At 36.1% G+C, this 20218-nt stretch overlaps 2 protein-coding genes across 2 annotated transcripts in view; one reads left to right on the top strand and one right to left on the bottom strand.

Annotated features, from left to right (window-relative positions):
• Nucleotides 1-348: 348 nt before the first annotated feature.
• On the bottom strand, nucleotides 349-7846 carry LOC111056378 (39S ribosomal protein L55, mitochondrial). The gene is made up of 3 exons (XM_022343740.2): nucleotides 7566-7846; nucleotides 6807-6969; nucleotides 349-584 (listed from the first exon to the last, which is right to left on the bottom strand). The coding sequence occupies exons 1-3, from the start codon at nucleotides 7583-7585 to the stop codon at nucleotides 429-431; spliced, it is 339 nt and encodes a 112-aa protein (XP_022199432.2). The 5' UTR covers nucleotides 7586-7846; the 3' UTR covers nucleotides 349-428.
• A 319-nt stretch (nucleotides 7847-8165) lies between these two features.
• LOC111056379 (vesicle-fusing ATPase 1) overlaps nucleotides 8166-20218 on the top strand; it is a 35878-nt gene continuing 23825 nt past the window's right edge. Inside the window, exons 1-8 of the mRNA XM_022343742.2 lie at nucleotides 8166-8302; nucleotides 8566-8654; nucleotides 9803-10030; nucleotides 11736-11878; nucleotides 14052-14184; nucleotides 14961-15103; nucleotides 17031-17230; nucleotides 18757-18981. Of these exons, the coding sequence (XP_022199434.2) occupies nucleotides 8291-8302; nucleotides 8566-8654; nucleotides 9803-10030; nucleotides 11736-11878; nucleotides 14052-14184; nucleotides 14961-15103; nucleotides 17031-17230; nucleotides 18757-18981 (1173 nt within the window). The 5' untranslated portion in view covers nucleotides 8166-8290. The remainder of the gene's footprint in view (nucleotides 8303-8565; nucleotides 8655-9802; nucleotides 10031-11735; nucleotides 11879-14051; nucleotides 14185-14960; nucleotides 15104-17030; nucleotides 17231-18756; nucleotides 18982-20218) is intronic.

Below are 20218 nucleotides of genomic sequence, written 5' to 3'. Positions count from 1 at the left end.
CTCCGCGACGTTACACATGATCTCGACTAGAGTCCAGTCTCACACAAAAATAAACAATATATATAAAATAATAATAATATAGATCTCACAACAATCAACAATGGCGCATGCTCTATGCTGGCCTGCTGACAGTTACTCTACCCTATAAGGAAGTGGACTGCAAATCCTGGCTGAGAAGATGTGGTAGAACAAGGAGACGGAGAAAAAGAGTTGAGTTGAGCCTTACTCTACTATTGATCCTTATTTCTTCAGAATAAATATATTACGGCATTTTCACCCGATCTATGATTCAAGAACATAGTTCGCTTTATTACTACTAGAGATGGGATCAATTGAGAAGATATTTGCTATGAATAAACAATTTAATACCAACAAAGAACTATAAAACTACCTATACTTATTAGACATATTTTTCTATTTCTATTGGACTATTTCTTCTTTTTCTTTTGCAACAAGTTGATGTATTTGTTGGGTGTGAAACTGTCTTTATCTTCTTCTTCAATGACAACTTTGGTCCTTGGCTTTCTTCGCTCAAGTATCACTTTCACTTCCGCTTCTGATAACTTTGACAAGTCCAGTGGCATCTGAAAAATAAAATTACATCATTTTATAACTAGAAACAAGATGAGTTCATTAATATTAGTTCAACAAATTATTCATTCATTCATTCTTCATACATTTATACAATAAGTACATTATCAAAATGATAGGGAGAGAAAAAATGAGGTGACCTTGTGCTATTCCTCTCCCAAATTTAGATAACACATAGTCCGAAATAGGTCAAGTCTTGTAGTTCTTCAAATTTAGATGCTTCAAAACTAAACATAATAGTATATTTCGCACCTAACCTAGCTCCGCAGTGCAGGCTGGATGCTTGTCTGACTCTGACTAGGCGCTGAGACAGCAAATAATAGCAGCGTTGGTGGGAATGCGAGCGGCCGCAGTAACATCTTTCACCCAGCAATGGTCGGCGTAGTTCCGCCTAGCGGACAGACGAAAGATCAATCCAGTCGGTTATTTGATCCCTCCAGCCAGGCTCAGCCAAGCAGCCGAGACAATAGAACAATGGAGTGGCGGTCTTATTCGCGTTCATCAGCAGTTTTCTTTCTAACTATTATTTTGATTTTTGTGTGTCAATAATAACTCCAGTCACCAGTAAAAAGTTTCCAGAAACGTGGTGTACTACCTTATTAATGACTTTTCATGATGTTTTTTAATTATTTAAAAATATTGTTGACATTCTGAGCCTTCAGGCTAAACTTGGGGTCGCTGAGAACGAATCTGCAATCAGAATTTCTCTATCACGAAAAAAACCCAGCTGTTGATCTTCCGGCAACTGTTAACAGTCATCCTGCAATGCGGCCGAAACACTTCCAAGCCAGACACCCATCTCAAATGACAACAATGCCAAGTTGTGAGAAACCATCCTGCACTGCGGCGCTAGGTCTAGAGCGGAAAAACATCTTTGCCCGTGGTGCGAACGCTATTTTTCGCCACACACAAAAATAAACAATATATATAAAATAATAATAATTGTTTACTAAGCACTTCCGAAAGCAGAAGTGGAAGGTGATAGCTCTAGCAAATCTGAGGTAATCTGAATATCAGGAAATTGTCCAAGTATTTTTATTTTTCATTCTGATTTGACTAAATAACCTAAAAGATGATGTTCAATTATGTGGGAGGTTGAGTTTACACTTTTTGACGTGACAACGTCTTATAAATTGGTTTGCCGGGTGACACTTCAAGAAACTGCGTTACGTTCCCACGTTATGCGCTCACAATGAGAGCGAGTGAGAGCGTTCGTTTCGGTTCACGGTCGTCTGGAAAGAGCACGAATAGGAGCAGTGGCGAGCAACGCAACAACCCGAAGGCATTCACCTGGAGAGAGAGTGAAACGGAGCAATCTCCTGCGACTGCGCCACTACTTAGTGAATAGGTTATGTGAATAACCTATAGTGAATAACCTACCTTAGTGAATAGGTTATGTTGTAGTAATCACAATGTTGTGGTAGTTTTCAATCACAAAAGTAGTGTAAATCGTTTCTCAGCCAATAATAATTTGTTTAACTTGAAAAAATGAGCGCAACTTGCTATGTAAAAAATTGAATCGAGCACAGTTAGCCCGCCTAAGAGCGAGAGAGACAGAGTGATTTTGTTGAGGATGTGTGAAGGTAAAAATAAAATTTTGTTAATATGAAATTCAGTGCGAGATTCTTTGTATAAATAAATGTTTTAAATTGTTACTATTATTTCATCCTTCTTCCTACTATAGGAATGAATATTCACATTAAAATTATTTTACCACTCAAAGTCGTTGTCACGTAAAACTTTCGCCCTTATACCAACTTTACAGGCAACTATGCAATTTTTTATTCTTTCAAATGACAATAAGATGATATTATTATAAATGTTTTAATTATTGAATAATGAACACAAATAATGAAAAGTTTTTTGATCAGCTGTTTTTTGATCACCTTTCTTAGTTCCATGTTAGCGGCTGGAAAGGGTACTCTTTCCGGCCTAGGCCGGAAAGAGACCTGTTCTGACGTCAGACGAGAGTCGTCTGCAAACAATGTCTTTCAGATCTACGTAGGGACTGGAAACAGCTGCTTTCTGTGCAGTGTGGCGAAAAATAACTATTTCACATTATAATCACTAAAATGGGAAATATTCACATATTAAGTTTAAGTTAAGTTTATCAATCACTTTCAAATACTTGAATTATGACATAGTAGTCTGATTCGTATGATTGAATAAAGCTTCCAAATGGACATGGCGTCTAAAGCGCCATTACTCCACCAATGTGAGTAGAAGCTATAGTGAGGTCCACGTTAATTAAACGATTAGCAATGGTATTGCTATCCCTGTCTATCATTCAACAAATCGATTAGCGCTATCTCTTTCTCGCTCTGCTCTGTTGCCAGATCTTCTTTTGACAATGTATATATAATAATTAATTAGCAAAATATTTCATCTTAATTCTAAAGTTATTGAAAAATATAATTTCTTGCTTAATAAAATACGATTGATTATTTTAAATGAGAATGAACATTTAATAATACATCGATAAACCTGTATTAGCTACCGTCTGTAGAAGACATTGACAAGACAGAGGATCGGAAACGTTTTTCTCCTATCTTTCTCCACTGCCATTATAACGTGGACCTCACAATAGCTGTTGTGATCTGGGGCATAGATTGCCAGTGCGTGTGTAGCAGCCCACAGATCCCCGGGGGGTTCAAACACTATAATAGCTTTTCATAACAGAAATCAAATTTTAATAATTTGTTTGTATGGTATGAGATGTTGTAGTATTTCTCCATTATTGAAAGAATAAGAGGTTGATGTTGTCAATACCAGAACGACATCATTCTTTCAATTATGGAGAAATCAGATTGCTATGTTGTAATTTGAGTATTGACAACTGATCATTAAACAAGCCGTTCGTAATAAAAAGTGCAATTGAAGAGTTTAAGTTTATTCCCAAACACAAAGCATCATTTTTCTCTCCCACACAAAATACTGAGATTTACGTTATTATAAAAGGCAGTGGAAATGATAATAAGGCATTGTTAGAAATTTTCTTTTTCCACTGCCAAACATCGAAACATCTCCATGTGTAACTGAGACTTGATCAATGTGTTCACTACCATTCTTCACAATGTCTTAGTGTTACATGGAGGTCGATTGCGACCGAAACTGAGAGCTGAACATCGACCTGACTGTTCTGTTAATAAACTTGGTGACGGTTCCACACTATCACCAAGTCGTTATAAGCTTGGCCACGTTGGTCTTGCCATCCATTTGTGGAGGCTCGGTTGGTCCCTCGACAAAAGTTAGTATTAGAAATTATTATTAAATTTTAGCGAAGACCAGTGAAGGCAAGTGCTGGCAAACCATCCATTCATACTCTCGCGCTCGTCCTCATTTGTAGGCATTGGGCGAGAGTGTGGATGCGGCATTAAAATGAATTGAATCAGCAGCTGGTGTATTCAATATGAATCACATTGTAGCAGACGAAACTGATCATTGATTGAATCCAGTTTAAGATCGGGACACATATAACCGCACCGAGGTACGGCCGAGCTACGTCCGCGACACTGTGATGGTGGTAGGAGAACACACATATCCGTGCGACAGCCGTGTCTCAGTTCTGTAGTGCTATTGTGCTCTGATTTATGAATGTGTTAAACTGTTCTTAATAATATAACACTATTAAAGCTTGTTACATCCGATTTTAATTAATATTTTTCAATTTTAAACTAATTACCCGTAGACGATGAGAATCATAGTGCTAGTATATATTTCGGTGCATAACAATACCACAATCAGTAAATGTATCGGAAATAATAATTATATCAGCAACAAAATTGTTATCTTCTGCCTTATGTATCTAAACGTAATTAGTTTTAAATTAAAAATTTAAAACACAGTCACGAGTTCCTTCTTTTATACTTTTTGTTGTTTATTTTATTATTTATTATACTATGTCTATCATACCGTTGGCTTGACTTATTATTTGGTTATACTTTTACTTTTGGTTTAACTTATTTTCCGTTCAACCATATTTCTCATTTTGATCATAAAAACTTGGAAAATTTCATATCTCATCAATAAGTTTTTCACTGTCTATGTAACAAGCCCGCACCGTCTCCGTCAAAAAGTAAACCGAACTAGTCGGTGACGGCGCGGGCAACCAACACGGTGACGGTGCTGACGCGGTGCGGTAGTATGTGTGAAAGCATTCATTTGAAAGAATTTGTTTTCTCACTCGCCGTAGTACGTCCGACAAGGATAGTGTGAGAGTCATGAGATGGCATGAGCCTACGTCAAACTCCGACCTCTCGGCCGGCAAACGCCGGCTTCCCATAACAATTACATACAAAACACCGCGTCAAATATCAATTCCTCAAATAAAAACCGCTGTATTGATAAAAAATATGAATATGCGATTCAATTCAGAAAGAAACAAGCTTCACATCAATGTGTATTTTGAAAACATTAATTTATTTCGAAAAGTGTAGAAAGTCCTTGAATCTATCACTATATTCAATCGGTAAAACCGATTCATATTTGTGAAAAGGCTGGTAACTTATTTGTTTTTGACTTATTTTGAACAATAATGAAGCGAACATATTTAATTTTATGCTGGTCGTCCAATTATATTTAAAAATGGATTATTTCTGATTTGACAATCGTCTGTGAAAATTGATAGTATTGTCGCCCGGAATGCTAGTTGCAAGCATTTGTATTCATGACTATTTGTTTAAGACTTTATTAATTGACAAATACCTAGAACCAATTTAGCGAATTCATGGAACTGTTCACCATAGTTACAAGTTATTTTTAGAACGTCGAACTGTCTGGTTACTAATAATTATTTCAGTTGTCTACTGGAAAGCGTAGTGCCAACACGTTGCTCTTGTATTGTGTTTTTGTTTCTGCTCAGTGCATTATTACTATTATTGACAATTATGAGCATATTTTATTGATTATTTTCATGGGATACAAATTTACAAAGGAAATATCATATATTATTCACGGTAGTATGTTATTTTTTATTTCAATGTGTCCATGGGATACTTATGAATGCAAAGAACACTTGTGTAAAGCAAGAATAGATCTTTATCATAATTTAAATACTTCAACTAATTATAACTTGAAATAATTTAACATTAATTATTCATGAAATGTTTCAACTACCTTATAGTACAGTAGTAAGGTCCGAACCCACTAGAACGTATCATACCATGACCGTGCCCGTACCGACACATGCAAAAAAATATTCTTTGCATCATTTGATATGTAATGCACCCATTAGACCGTTCCGTCACCGGCCAAGCACGGAGCGTGCCATGCACGTCCAGGTCAACATTTGTCGGCCAGTATATTTTGTCTGTGACGGAACGGTCCTTGCATGGCACGTGACGCCTGCAAACCCCGTTGTAACCGCGTATGCACCGCGTTGGTAACCAGTTCACCGCTACATTCTCTTGCTAACTGACGCGTTCCCAACAACTTCTGACCGGGCATCATACGCGTATTATACGCGTATCATACCCGTATCATACGCGTACCATACGCGTAATGTACTGGCATAGACCGCTGTTGATCCGGTGTAGTGGGCATAGTTGTTATTTTACGTGCCTGGCATGGTCTGACACGGTCCGTGTCTGATACGTTCTAGTGGGTTTGAACCTGTATAATGCGCTTTATTTCTTGATAAAATAACAGCATTAAAGTCATTAAAAGTCGTGATTATCAAAATAAAAATCTTATTATAAAAATCTTTTTATTGACGTCACACCATAGCCGGCTGCGTTCTCCACGCGTCTTATGTGATCAAGGCTACCTACTATATACTATTCTTGACTCGGCCGTACCTCGGCACGGGCTCGGTGCGGATATGTGTGTCCCGGCCGTTAAGGTGAGATTCTGTTTAGACTAGCTTTATGTGAACGGCGCTTATGGTCCACTCCGTAAACTACGACTAGCCGTGCTGTATTAACGGCTGTAGTTGACATATAGAAGAATATATAAAGTGTTACACTACCGCCTTCAATACAGTAGACGTCGCTAATACAAATTCGTACAGTCGACGCTTAGAAAGTTTACCAGGCCAAGCTCATGATTGGTTTTCAGACGAGTCGGCAGCGTAGGGTTGGGTTGGCGTTCGTGAATCAGCTGATAATCAGCCAATCGGAGAGCTTCCTACACTGCCAACTCGCCTGAAAAACGCCACATGTGGCTTGGCCCTAACTGTTGGAAAAATGAAGATGAAAGGATACGTTAGGATAGCATACCTTAATGATGGCCCTGGGCTCGTGATAGCGAATCTCAATTGAAGACCCATCCGGGTTGATAAGAGCGGTAGGATATTGGCGCAGAAATCTACGTCTGTGGATCTTAGTGATGGCCGCTGAAGCACTGCTAATACCTCTAGAACTGGTAACTGACATCCATAACCTGTGACAAGCAAACACAACTGATATTGGTAAAAAGAATTATTAAATGCATACAAAAACATCAATTAAAGAGCTGTAAAATAAATAGACCACCTTGAAATAGTCCCGACCATTTATCTATTGAAAACTTTAGATGATGAATGACAGTGGATAGAGATAGAAGAATAGCGATGCCGATTCTCTGCATTAATTAATCATATTTCTACACTGTCAAAAACATAATTGGCACCGTTGTGGACCTAGAAAAGGATAGTACCACCGGCTTTGTCAAATGATAGACAAGGATAGCAAAACCAAAGTTGATCAAATACTGTCATTATAACGTAGACCTTACTATAGTTATAAAATTGTGGAACAATTTTTAAAAATATCGAACTATCTAACCAATGAACCACAGAGAGGTGATCTGATTAAGAGCTTTGAGTCTAAACTCTAAACCCTCAGCTAAGACAAATGAGCCTTCAAGTGTTGAAATGATGCATTATCAACAATATACATCAAACAAACGTTTCTTAATGAGGATACTAATATTATACAAGTGTAAAATAGATTTATTTTTTTATTATAATAATAAAGGTAAAGTCAAAGGATACTAACCTCATCAAGTTTAATGTCATATTGATTTAATAATTGTAAATCAATCACAAAATGAAATTATTGTGTGGCCAAATTTAATTTTTACAGATGCAATGATAAAATTGCCTATTATTACTGATGAAAATTAGTTTATATTTGTTTCTATCCTAACCTCACTTTTAGAAGAGTTTGTTAGAAGAGGACCAATTTGGCCGTCCTGCAAGTTGACTTGACTGTCCTACTGGTTAGTCGTCCAGCAAGTTCACCGTTCTCATGACGTCTAAAGGACGGCCAACTTGATCGGTCTGTAGGACAAACAGCTGTTGAAAAATGAAACAAGAAGACACATGACGACAAATTTTAATCAATTTTTTTCAATAAATTATCAATTTTATTGAAAAACTAAAATTATTTTGAACATTAATAGAATAAAACTGAGGTGGGTGAATCAACTTGGTGATTCATCAACCTTATTCAAAATCAAAACTCTTTAATAAATTATGATATTTATCAATTCTATGATAAATTTTGTGAATGAATAGAATAAATAAGATGATGATAGTTTTTTTTTGTATATCTATTCAATAAATACACTTATTCCTAATTTTTTTCACCTGGTAATTTATGTTCTTATCTTTTTTGCTGTGGCCAACCTGGATAGTGCAGATGACTGGCTGACGACGCATGAAAATATAGATTTTAGTTTTCATCCACTTTAGGAAGGCTGTCTTGTTAGATTTTTAAAAATGGAAGTAAAGGTAAGCTCTAGTTTTAATATAAATTCAAGTAATAATACAAGAAAAATACACTTTTCACTCCAGTACGTGTAATGTCTTTCTCTTTCATGTATAAAATGTCGTTACATGATCATTCTGTGAGTTACTCCATACTTCTTTGCTTAATTTATTTAATCAATAATTTCATGTATGCAATTTTCAATCAAAAATATCATCACTTGACTTTAAATTGTTATGAAAGTAAGAATTATGGTTTTACTAACATGCTTATTCCGTATTTTCAGCGTATGAGGGTAGGTCGATGTCCCACAGACGAGATGTCACTACTCAACTCAGCCTCTTTGAATAAATCAGACTTCAGCTCAGATTTACAGTAAGTACATCCTGAACTTATCTTTGTTTTATCAAGAATTGAATGCAATTTTACAAAAACAATTATAGCTGAAAATACTACTCTATATGCCTCGCCTACTTCAAAATATTTAGCATTTGTTGAGTTTGAAGTATGATTAAAAATCAAACATTGTAACTCAGCCTACTGTGTGTCCATAATATAATGTAGCATCATGAGAGATAGTAGAGCATCACGTTTAGTATCAATTAAATATCCTAAAAATAAGTAAGTTAAACATTCATTATTATCTTACATGAAATGGAGCAACATATTGACTATGATGTGGCCTAGCCACAAAGGTTTCAGGTCACCCGCGACTAATTCATATTATTCAAAAGATATAGGTAGTCTATATTTATTTGTTTGAAGAATCATATCGGCAGAACTAAATCTGGGGTCCTATAAATAGGCTATAGAGATTCACGTTATAAAATAAGTGGAAATAATGTACCTAACTTAAAGACGTTGTTGCCACTTTTTTGTGTTTACCGTCCACACTGGTACAGAGCTGTGATTTAAGTTACCGTATCACATTATATATATTGTGTAGTATTAATCATTTTTGATTCTTGTTATTCTCAAATTTTATAATAAATATTCACTTGTATTACAAATATATTCCATTCATCAATAAAATATTATATTTTTCACTATATAATAATGTATAATTTGAGTCGTTATCACTGTTCATACAACAGCTGGGACCGATAGTTTAACGTGTCCATCCGATAACACTGGAGTTTCAACCCCTGCTACACACGCACAAGACCACGGATCACTCCACATCCAATATGATCATAATCCTTATTTCGAACTCATAATCTAAATTTGGGATTGGAATATTTAAGGGTTCTCCTGTTTTTGAACCTCCGATATCATTCTAATGATAAATAATTGTGTACTGATGAATACATTTTTGTGTGTGTTTGAATTGTAAATTGATTGTGTTATTGAAGAATGTTAAGTGACACATAACCTAGCTACATGTGGACTGTTGTATAAATTAGAATTGGAACCGTTTTGGGCTTATAAGTCTGTGGCAGTACTTTTCTGTAAGTTGTGTAATTCTGAATTATTAAGTAAATGAAACGTGATTGTATTAATGGTTGAATAAACTTGTTGTGCAGGTACATAGAAGTGTCTACTTCGGAGAGCGAGCGTCCTTTTGTGTTCACAGTGAATTTCGACGACAAAGTTCCCGTTGAGACAGTCTGCTTCAGTCTGTTGCAACGCAAATGGGCGACTCTCTCCATCAACCAGGAGATTCGCGTGCGTCCCTATCGCTTCAACGTTACCAAGTCGTCAGAGTGCGTTTCGTCAGCTGTTTTCACCATCGATTTCATGCAGAAAAAGTCGTGAGTAGGCCTACCATTTACAACTCTCAAATTACGTCACGATTTCTGAAACCGGGTTCACATTGAATACATGTTCGACAAACTTGTTTGTTGAGGGGCTCATGCACAAACATTTTAAAAAGTTTGGACAGTCATTGTTTGTCAAACTTTTTTTCCAAACATTTTCAGAGTTTGCTGTAAAACATAATTATAAAGCTTCAGTCAGTTGATATCGAGCAACTGTTTCCAAATTATTCAGAGATTACCTTCTTCCAATGACATGTGTCCATGTTTCTGGCCCGGAGAGCTGAACGAATAGTCTTGAATACTATCCCGTTGTAGCGTTCTACTTGTCCATTACCTTGAGGGTTGTAGGCAGTCGTGCAACTGGTAGCTATACCCTTGGACATTAAATGATTTTTAATTTCTTTTGATAGAAAATTGTTACTTCTATCGGTGTGTATGTGTGATGGATAAGCAAAAACTGCACAATAGACCTGCTTCAAGATTTAAGGCCAGTCCACTGTACGTTTTTTTTCGAAGTTTTTCAGGCCACAACGCAATTAGCCAATCAGGCCTTCCTGCCCTGCTAACTATAAAAAGGCTGTCTGAAAACGCCTGAAAAAACGCTTAAACGACGCTTATGGACTCTGGTCTATAGTCAGTGCTGCATTTTTGCATGTAATTTGTTGATTGCCACCATTTAAATTAATGTTAGTTAAAATAAATCAACATTTCCTTAATTTTTATGTATGTATCTTAGTTTAAGTGCATATGTTACCACTTATATTTAGCTTTTTTGTATTTTGTTTTTGGCAAATAAATTCATTCATTCATTCACTCAAATACATGCCTTAGATTCAACACTCAATCTTAAAGCTACCTTCGCCCTTTAATCATGTTTCAATCCTCCAGTTCGTCCAATTCCTTAGCGACGACTCTAGCCACGCTGTTCTAACAATTACTGTGTATTGTTTTAGGCTGTTATAAACAGTTGAGGGTCAAGTGTAAGAGTCATTCTATTTTAATAGACTAAAGCCGTTATACAGCGCGGTTAGAGTTGTCGCTTAGGAATTTCACCCTCAGGAAAAGTTGAGACTATTTCTATTACTGAAGCTAGCTAGTTTAACGAACATGAGCAATTCACTCTTAATCAGCTGACTATATCCTTATTTTTACAGAAACGGTAAGGCTAGGGCCACACGAGCGCACATAGTGCGTCCGTTGCTACTTACTTTTTGCGGCCGTCGCCAATGACACCACACGAGCGTTGAGTGTGGTGTGTCAATGTCAGTTGGCTTTACGCAATTGAACCAGACGAAGCAATATCTTTTGCATGTCTCGACGTGCATTGTAGCATTTCTGCGCAGTTCAAAAATCACCGTCCGTTACCTGGTACGCACGTAGGCTACCTAGTGTGTTGTCACCAATTCACTTCTATGTATTTCTACAACGGACGTCAAAAAGTAAGTTGTAACAGACGCACTTTGTGCGTTCGTGTGGCCCTAGCCTAAGATACAGATATATAAAAAGCTTGGCATCAGCTGATTAAAAGTGAATTGCGGGGCGTATATCTGTACGCACCTTATGAAGTTACCCAATGATTTCACTAACGAAATCTATCCAGCTCAAGCTGGTCATGGATTGACGGAGAATTGAATTGATGTGTTAGTTTATGAAATATAGTAATATGGATGAGTTTTATATGAATTTAAATACATTTCAGAGCTACAACAGACATGTACAATTCGGATGATATGGTGAAAGAGTTCCTGTCTCAGAATACAGGATTGGCGTTGAGTGTAGGTCAAATGCTGTCTCTACGTCTTGGAAACAAACTCTTCCTATTGGTCGTCAAAAGTCTTGAAGGTCAGTTTATTTTATTACAGTATTACCACATGTTGATTTCACATTTAATAGATGGACGGACATTACTGGAATGCTCTCGAGACAGTAGTCGGGAAACATAAACTATAGTTAAACAATATTAATACATTTTTATCATCATCCTAGTCACTGTTGTATTGTGAGTGATGATTTGCTATTAATTTCTCCATAAGGATTAAACATTAAGTGATTTTGTCAACCCACTTCTCCATTGATAACATTAATATAAGAAGAGTACCAGGTTCATATTAAATAAGAAGACTAAGAAATTTTCGGACTCCAGCTGTTTAAAGTCTAGAACTTAGCCAAATCCCGGGCTCGGAAACCGTCCCTTAGTCTTTTTATTTAATATGAATAATTACCACATTATCAACTTCTCAACTACACAAAAAGTACCAGGCTCAATTATTATTAAACGAAAATCCTAATTAAATGCTGTAAATCGCCCGAAAGACTTCTGCTACTGCAAATATTGACAACAGGGTTAACAGCTAGATGGAAATTCAGGGAAAACAGCTACATGTTTGATAATAATTATTCATTAATTAGCATTTAAATAAATTCAATTTCTCATTAATTTCCATCAGTACCAGGTTTCTTGGCCTAACCAGTTATATCTTCAGATTCATCTTAATATTGTCATGATATTCATGTAATTAATAAAATCGTGTGGTTTACAACATTACTTTGTGTTTACTCCTCATGTCTAGTCCACACTCTAGCCAAGTGTTGGCCAAGTGTGAGCTTGACCACGTTGGTCTTGCCATGTGACCATTTGTCGATGCTCGGCTGGCCACTCGACACAAATCGGAGTGGTGGCAAGCGAAGGCCAGTGAAGGCGAGCGCTGGTAAACCACACATCCACACTCTCGCGCGCTCGTCGTCATTTGTACGCATTGGGCGAGAGTGTGGATGCGGCATTAAGGAGGCATTCTCACAATTCAGTAACTATGATGATGAGAAAAATGTTTCAATTGTGTTCAAGCTAGAATATAGTTGAATGAATTGATGTTCAACGACGAATATCTTGAGAACGTTGTAGCAATGTCGATCATTTGAATGTGAAATAAACTTGTGATACTATTGAGCAAAATATAAAAATTGAAAAATATTCAATAAGCCATATGAATAAAGTTGAGCATTTGCTTATACTTCTAAAATATGGAGCATTTGCTTCATTTTCTATAAATAAACGTGAGCAAAACCTTTTGCTCATACTCATCAAAAATATAAGTTTCAGCATTTGCTCAAAAGTAAAAGCTTATACTCAAAATTGTAAGAATAAACTAGAGCATTTGCTCAACTGTTGAAGCAAATGCTTCAAAAAAGGTGATTCTAGTCTAGAGGAGCTAATCACCTTTTGCTCATAGTAAAATAGCTCAACTAATTCGTATGATGAAGAGGAAACTATACCAGATACGATCACAACGAATAGTTGAGAACTATAAAACTCTTTTTAGATTCAACCATGATATATATCACCATTATTCCTACAAAAGATAGCTAGCTACCTGATATAAAGATAGCCATTAAAAAATAGGAAATAGGTATTTAAGAATGTAAACTATTATAAGAAGGCTATTGATATTATAAGAATATGCTGAAGATTATTATATAGATGACATTTTTTCACTCTATTATTTCAAAATTCTAAACTCAACTAACCTAAAACTCTATTAATAGATATAAAATAGAGCAGACGACGCAAACACAAGCGGTGCCCCCTACTTGCATATTTAGCGCTTCCGTGAGCTATAAAAAAAAGTAAGACTACAAAAGCGAATCAGCTGATGAAAAATCTTTAAAATACGTGAGCATTTGCTCCAGAGTTCAGGAGCATTATGTAAGAGTATAAGGTAAAGCTTATTCATATAAAAATGAGCAAATGCTTTTGCTTCTACCTTTTGCTCATGAGCAAAACCTTATGCTCCATGCTCTTCCTCATGAGCATTTGTTCTGGTTTTATTCAAATGGGCCAGTGTTCTTATCTCTGTTTCATACAATTCAAAAGTCTCAAGAAAACTCCCCTGATGCACCAAACAGTGTAATACAATACATACTTTATGTAAGAAATGTATTTTTTTAGTAAGAGTGACTAGTTTTGAATAGGTCAAATCAGTTGGTGTTTAAATGGATTGTTTTGTGTGTTCTACAGCTGTGGACATCGGAGATCTGAATTCGGACCCGAAGCCGCATAAGATCAGTGTGGGCCGTTGTCTGGGAAACACCAACATAGCACTCGAAAAAGCACCCGACTCCTCTCTCAATCTTATCGGAAAATCAACGGGGTAAGTGACAGTCACAGTGAATATTAACGTCACACACACACATGTATGCAGACAGTCCGAGAACAAAATCAAACGTCTACATGTAGACATGAACTGACATATGCACGCAGACAGACATGAGCAGACATATGTACGCAGACGGCTATGAGCAGACATATGCACGCAGACGGACGACTGTCAACTTTCGAACACCTGGGGAGGCATTTTTCCTTCATCTGTGCGTTCGCCTTAATAATGATATAACAGTTCAGTCTACTTGTGATTGACAGTTTTCTATAGTGAGGTGCACGTTATAATGGCAGTGGCGAAAGATAGGAGAACAACGTTGCCGAACCTCTGTTGTTGTCAATGCCTTCTATAAACGGTAGGTAGCAGATACAGGTTTATTGATGTAATATCAACTGTTCATCCTCGTTTGAAAACATCAATTATATTTTATTAAGCAAGAAATTATATTTTTCAATAATTAAGATGAAATATTTTGTTAATTAATTATTAATTCTACATTGTTGAAAGACAATCTGGCAGCAGAGCAAAGCGAGAAAGAGATAGCGCTATCCGCTTTGTTGAATGATAGACAAGGATAGCAATATCATTGCTAATCAAACACTGTCTTTATAACGTGGACCTCACTATACGAATTGAAGATTGATAGCAACCCAATATTTAATTGGGTCCTGAGTTTATAATGTGAATCTTACTAGTGTTATATATTTTATTTACGATAGGCTATTGTAATTGATTGATTGATTGATGTTTGGTTGATTGCATTGCAGGAATACAGCGCGTACATCGATCATCAACCCTGACTGGGACTTCAACAAAATGGGAATCGGTGGTCTGGACAAGGAGTTCAACGCCATCTTTCGGCGAGCCTTCGCTTCTCGAGTCTTTCCGCCCGAAGTCATCCAACAGTTGGGTCAGTACTACCCCAAATATATTATTAAACTATTATTTAATGTTCATTTCGTCTCATATTTTAAGGTATCAGTTCATCTAGTACCTATTTCAACCATATTCTGCACTTTAGTAAGGTCCACTTTATAAATGGCAGTGTTTGATTAGCAATGGTATCTTTATTTATTTCATTAATTTATTTTATTTATTTATTATATTTATTTAATCATTCAGAATTACACAACTTAGAGAAAAGTACCACAGGCTTATAAGCCCAAACCGGTTCCAGTTCTAATTTATACAACAGTCCAAATGTAGCTAGGTTATGTGTCACTTAACATTCATCATGTATTGCTATCCTTGTCTATCATTCAACAAAGCGGATTGCACTATCTGTTTCTCGCTTTGCTCTGTTACCAGATCGCCTTTTAACAATGTAGAATTGATAATTAATCAACAAATATATTATGAAAATATTGAAAAAATAATTTATTGCTTAATAAAATATAATAGATTATTTTAAATGATTATGAACAGTTGATATTACATCAATAAACCTGTATCAGCTACCGTCTATAGAAGGCTTTGACAACAACAGAGGATCGGCAACGTTGTTCTCCTATCTTTCTCCACTGCCATTATAACGTGGACTTACTATAGCAGGTAATCCGTGCTCTGCAAGGGTCTAATTAAATACTTGACGAGCTTAAAACATGACCTATTGAAATTTTGAAGAATTCCAAATAGGCCTATAACCATCCTCGGTAAATTAAGAATCATGAAAAATTCTAAGTTAATCAGTTGCGTAGTTGAGACGTGATCATACGTCATTCGTGAATATCCTATCCCGTACAGGCCAGTTCTCTCCTTTATTGTATTATATAGATATTATTTATAGAGCCTTACTTATTATATTATATTATTTACTGCAGTATTTGTTTTATCCCTGGGCCGAAGAACTCGCTCAAAATGCCACTGATTGTCTATTGGTTGTTCTATTGAAAGCAGTTGTAATGGGGTAATTGTTTTTGGTAGTTGGGGTTATATTAAGTATGGTATTGAGCTGGTAATTTAGGGTTGTGAGAATGATCAACTAATTCAAAGTTGACTTGATAAAATTAGCTAGACATTATGGTAATGAGCTGGTATTATAGCAATTTATAATGGGGGAATCGCTTGGCTTGCGAGAGGTTAAATTGATCTAACTCTATAACTCATGAGAAAGGAACTATATTTTTAAAGAATAAATAAAACATATAATATATTGAGAACTAAATTATCGATTTAATTTAATTGAAAACTCAAAGTTAAAGTGAAAACTAAAATAAAATAATAAGAATACCTTTTGAATAAACAATAGAATAATAATTACAGGATTTGCCTTCAATAAAAAAATCTATTAATAATATATATCAATAAAATTGATAATATAAGTAACTTACTGAACCAGGAAAATGGTGTCTCGGAACAGAGGGGTAGAGCCGGGCCCGATTATCTGCTGTAGATAGTTGCAGGTCCCGTCCTCGTAACCGACTGCCAACAGGCATACATTTTTCAGTCCAATTTTACTTGTCATGAATTTTCACCGTCGTCCACACTTTCAATTTTTAAACAATGGATTGTGAAAATTGATGTCAAATAATCGGCTACACTACACAGTGGACAGTCCAGGAAAATAATTTAAGTCAAGATCTGTAGAAAGAGAACAAGAGGAGAAGATCTCATGGTGCCTTGTTTGACATCAATGTGGTCTATTGAGTCTTGTTTAGTTTTTATCTAAATATACTTTTATTTTTTTGTTGAAGAAATGGGCTATTACTCATCTCCAAATTGTATTAATAAAATTGATCCGACGGAATTATACGGTTGTACAAATTTGATTTGTAAATCAAAATAGACTGTTTGATTTGATTCAAATAGATTGTCAATGAATAATATTTTGTGTGTAGGTTGCAAGCACGTGAAAGGCATCCTGTTGTACGGCCCCCCTGGCACAGGCAAGACTCTGATGGCACGCCAGATCGGCAAGATGCTGAACGCCCGGGAGCCCAAGATAGTGAACGGACCGCAGATCCTCGACAAGTATGTCGGCGAGTCAGAGGCCAATGTCAGGCGACTGTTTGCCGAGGCTGAGGAGGAAGAGAAGAGGGTAAATTAATATTAATCTATATAATTGAGGAAGAGAAGAGGGTAAATTAATATTAATCTATATAATAAGAGAGAGTGGGGTTGTGTTTGTTCGCATCAAAATATGTCAACTTGTGGATTGCATACCGGAAAAACGGTAATGATTTAGATCTCCAAATTTTGCACATAGATTCTAAAAATATCAAACTCGTGCACCTCGAAGCCCAAATTTCAATTTTCCTTCTAGATTTTTCAGAATTAATGTTCAAATTTCATTCATGGGACATGACATTTTATACAGAATTGCTTACATTGTTGTAAAATGTGTTTGTTAATAAATAAGAAAGTTATAACGTTAGTATAAGACGTCATATTTTGAACGCAGCCGTGGTCTGGCGGTAGAGTACTCGGTTACTGCGCGAGTGATCCTCGGTTCGAATCGCGATTCTTCCGTTTTTTTTCTTAATTTTTTCCCGTAACGTATTATTATAAATTAGTTTTTGAAGGAAGTTGTTTTTATTACGATTGATCTTAGATTTCATCAAATAATTATTTTATGTAAAATTTTGCAACCAGTACAAATGAAATGGTACTATGCTGTATCATTTGAATTCCTAAGAAATGCATGAATAGATCACAATAAAATTAGTACCGCAATAATTTATATTCTTCAGTTATAATGTACTATTAGACACAATTTAGGAGTGAAAACAATTTGTAGGTATTTTGCTTGGAATTGGGGAAGCGAAAGGCTGCATTGATGTATTGAAAAAATCAATATGATCAATATGACTTGAGTTTTTCAAGTATTATGTCTTCTTCAGTTAATTATACTATTAATAATAAAGGAAAGAACTGGCTTATACACGTACGGAATAGGAAAATTATGTTTGACGCATCATCACATCTGAACTAATGGACTGATTGACTTGAAATTTTGCATAAAGATTCTTTATTAACCGAGGATGGTTATAGGCCTATTTTCAATTTTCCAATATTTTATTACATCAAGTTTTCAGTTTGTAAAGTTTTAAAATAGACCCTTGCGGAGCACGGGTTACCTGCTAGTATCATATATTTTAATATTAACAGATTTAGGCCGGGTTTCACAAGGAACTAAACTTGTCGTTAGAGGGGGCATAAACTCCAATTAGCCCTTAACTGACAAAATCGGGTTTCACCACACACCGTTAGAGCTAGTGAGCCGTTATAGAGTTAACCGGCCAAATTTGGTCAGTCAACATCTGTAATCTGTAGTTAAGGAAAAATGGCGGCGTTCTGTTTACTGTCTTGTTGAGGTTATGTTTAATTATTTATTCCCAGTTTTTACGAATATTTTATATTAGATTAATTTGTTGTTCCAATTTGGAAAGGCCAAATAATGCTAGAAGAAGAGCGAGCATTTGAGAGTGACAGACAGTGATGATGATTTATGTTGTTCGCCAACGTAGATGGATAAGAGAAAGGGTTGTTTCTATCTTTCTCCACTGCAATTATAATGTGGACCTCTCTTGTTTTATATAAGTAATAATGTGTTTTGTGTTGTAGATGGGTCCGAACTCAGGCCTGCACATAATAATTTTCGACGAGATAGACGCGATCTGCAAGCAGCGTGGCTCGGTGGGCTCCAACACGGGCGTGCACGACACAGTCGTCAATCAGCTGTTGGCCAAGATTGATGGTGTCGAACAGCTGAACAACATCCTCGTCATCGGCATGACCAACAGGCGAGACATGATTGACGAGGCACTGCTCAGGCCTGGCCGGTTGGAGGTGAGTTGGTGCTGGTTTAAAGCTCATAACTGTCGGTTAGCAACCGTAACTGTCGGTTAGGGCAGGTGGTTTCTAGCGAAATCCAACCTCCTGGTGCACCATGCAGGTGAACGAACAGAGAGTTGCAAATGCTAATATTTACTTTTTGTGGTGTTGGCGAAGTTGATATTGTAGTAATAATTCACTTTTTGTGGAGTTGAGAAGTTGATATTGTGGTAATTATTCATATTGAATGAAAAAGACTAAGAAATTGTCAAAAAAACCACAGATTTATTGATACTTAGAAAGACCGGTTTCGGTTATTACACCATTGTCAATCTCTTATAAACTAAAACTAAATACAAGAGCAGCAGAATTTATACTAGTTGGCGAGTACTGCTATTGGTCAAGGGCATGAACGCCTGCCATTGGCCCAGCTAGTCAGTCTCCTCCCACTCAACGGTGTGACAAAATGGTGGCTGAAGCAACGATTCTGTCATGATAACAAAATTTACTTTCAGTACAAAATAAGAACTAAGAAAACAAGTGTGAAAGATAATAAAACAAATATGTAAATGGAAAAACTATCGACTAATGTATGCTTACAATGCCATGATAAAACTAAATTAGTAGTGTTGTATTGGTTGAATTGAATCTGGCCATTTAAACTATACTGGGAATCGTCCTTAATTACTCTTGTTATTTCTAAAGCCTCTAGAATATTCAAAGATCTGCCTTTGTTATTAACGTGCAGAAACTCAACATTCTCCTCAACCAATAGCAGTACTCGCCTACTAGTATAAATTCTGCTGCTCTTGTATTTAGTTTTAGTTTATCAGAGATTGACAATGATGTAACAACAACCGAAACCGGTCTTTCTAACTTTCAATAAAATCTGTGGTTTTTGACAATTTCTTAGTCTTTTTATTTAATATGAGTAACTGTCGGTTAGAGAAGGTGGTTTCTAGCGAAATCCAACCTCCTGGTTTACCATGCAGGTGTATGAACAGAGAGTTGCAAATGATAGTTCTTCTTTTCTTTGATCATAATAATATTCACTTTTTGTGGAGTTGGGAAGTTGATATTGTAGTAATTATTCATATTAAATAGAAAGACTAAGGCCCGGTTTCCGAGCTCGGCATTCAGGTGAGTTGTTCTAGACTTTAAACAGCTGCAGTCAGTCAAAGTCACGTTTAAATTAAATTTCAAAAACTAGAAAATTGGACACAAAATAAAATAGAGAGAAAATAGTGTTAAG

The sequence above is a fragment of the Nilaparvata lugens genome, chromosome 13, assembly GCF_014356525.2.
Source record: "Nilaparvata lugens isolate BPH chromosome 13, ASM1435652v1, whole genome shotgun sequence".
NCBI lineage: Eukaryota > Metazoa > Arthropoda > Insecta > Hemiptera > Delphacidae > Nilaparvata > Nilaparvata lugens.
This window is presented reverse-complemented; position numbering and strand designations above follow the sequence as displayed.

What these genes read in the sequence shown, in the direction of transcription:
- LOC111056378 (XM_022343740.2), bottom strand. Translation starts at nt 7,585, where the DNA reads ATGACATTAAACTTGATGAG. An exon ending in ATGACATTAAACTTGATGAG is followed by an intron (nt 6,970 to 7,565) that starts GTTAGTATCCTT and finishes TGCTTGTCACAG; the next exon opens with GTTATGGATGTCAGTTACCA. An exon ending in AGCCCAGGGCCATCATTAAG is followed by an intron (nt 585 to 6,806) that starts GTATGCTATCCT and finishes TTTATTTTTCAG; the next exon opens with ATGCCACTGGACTTGTCAAA.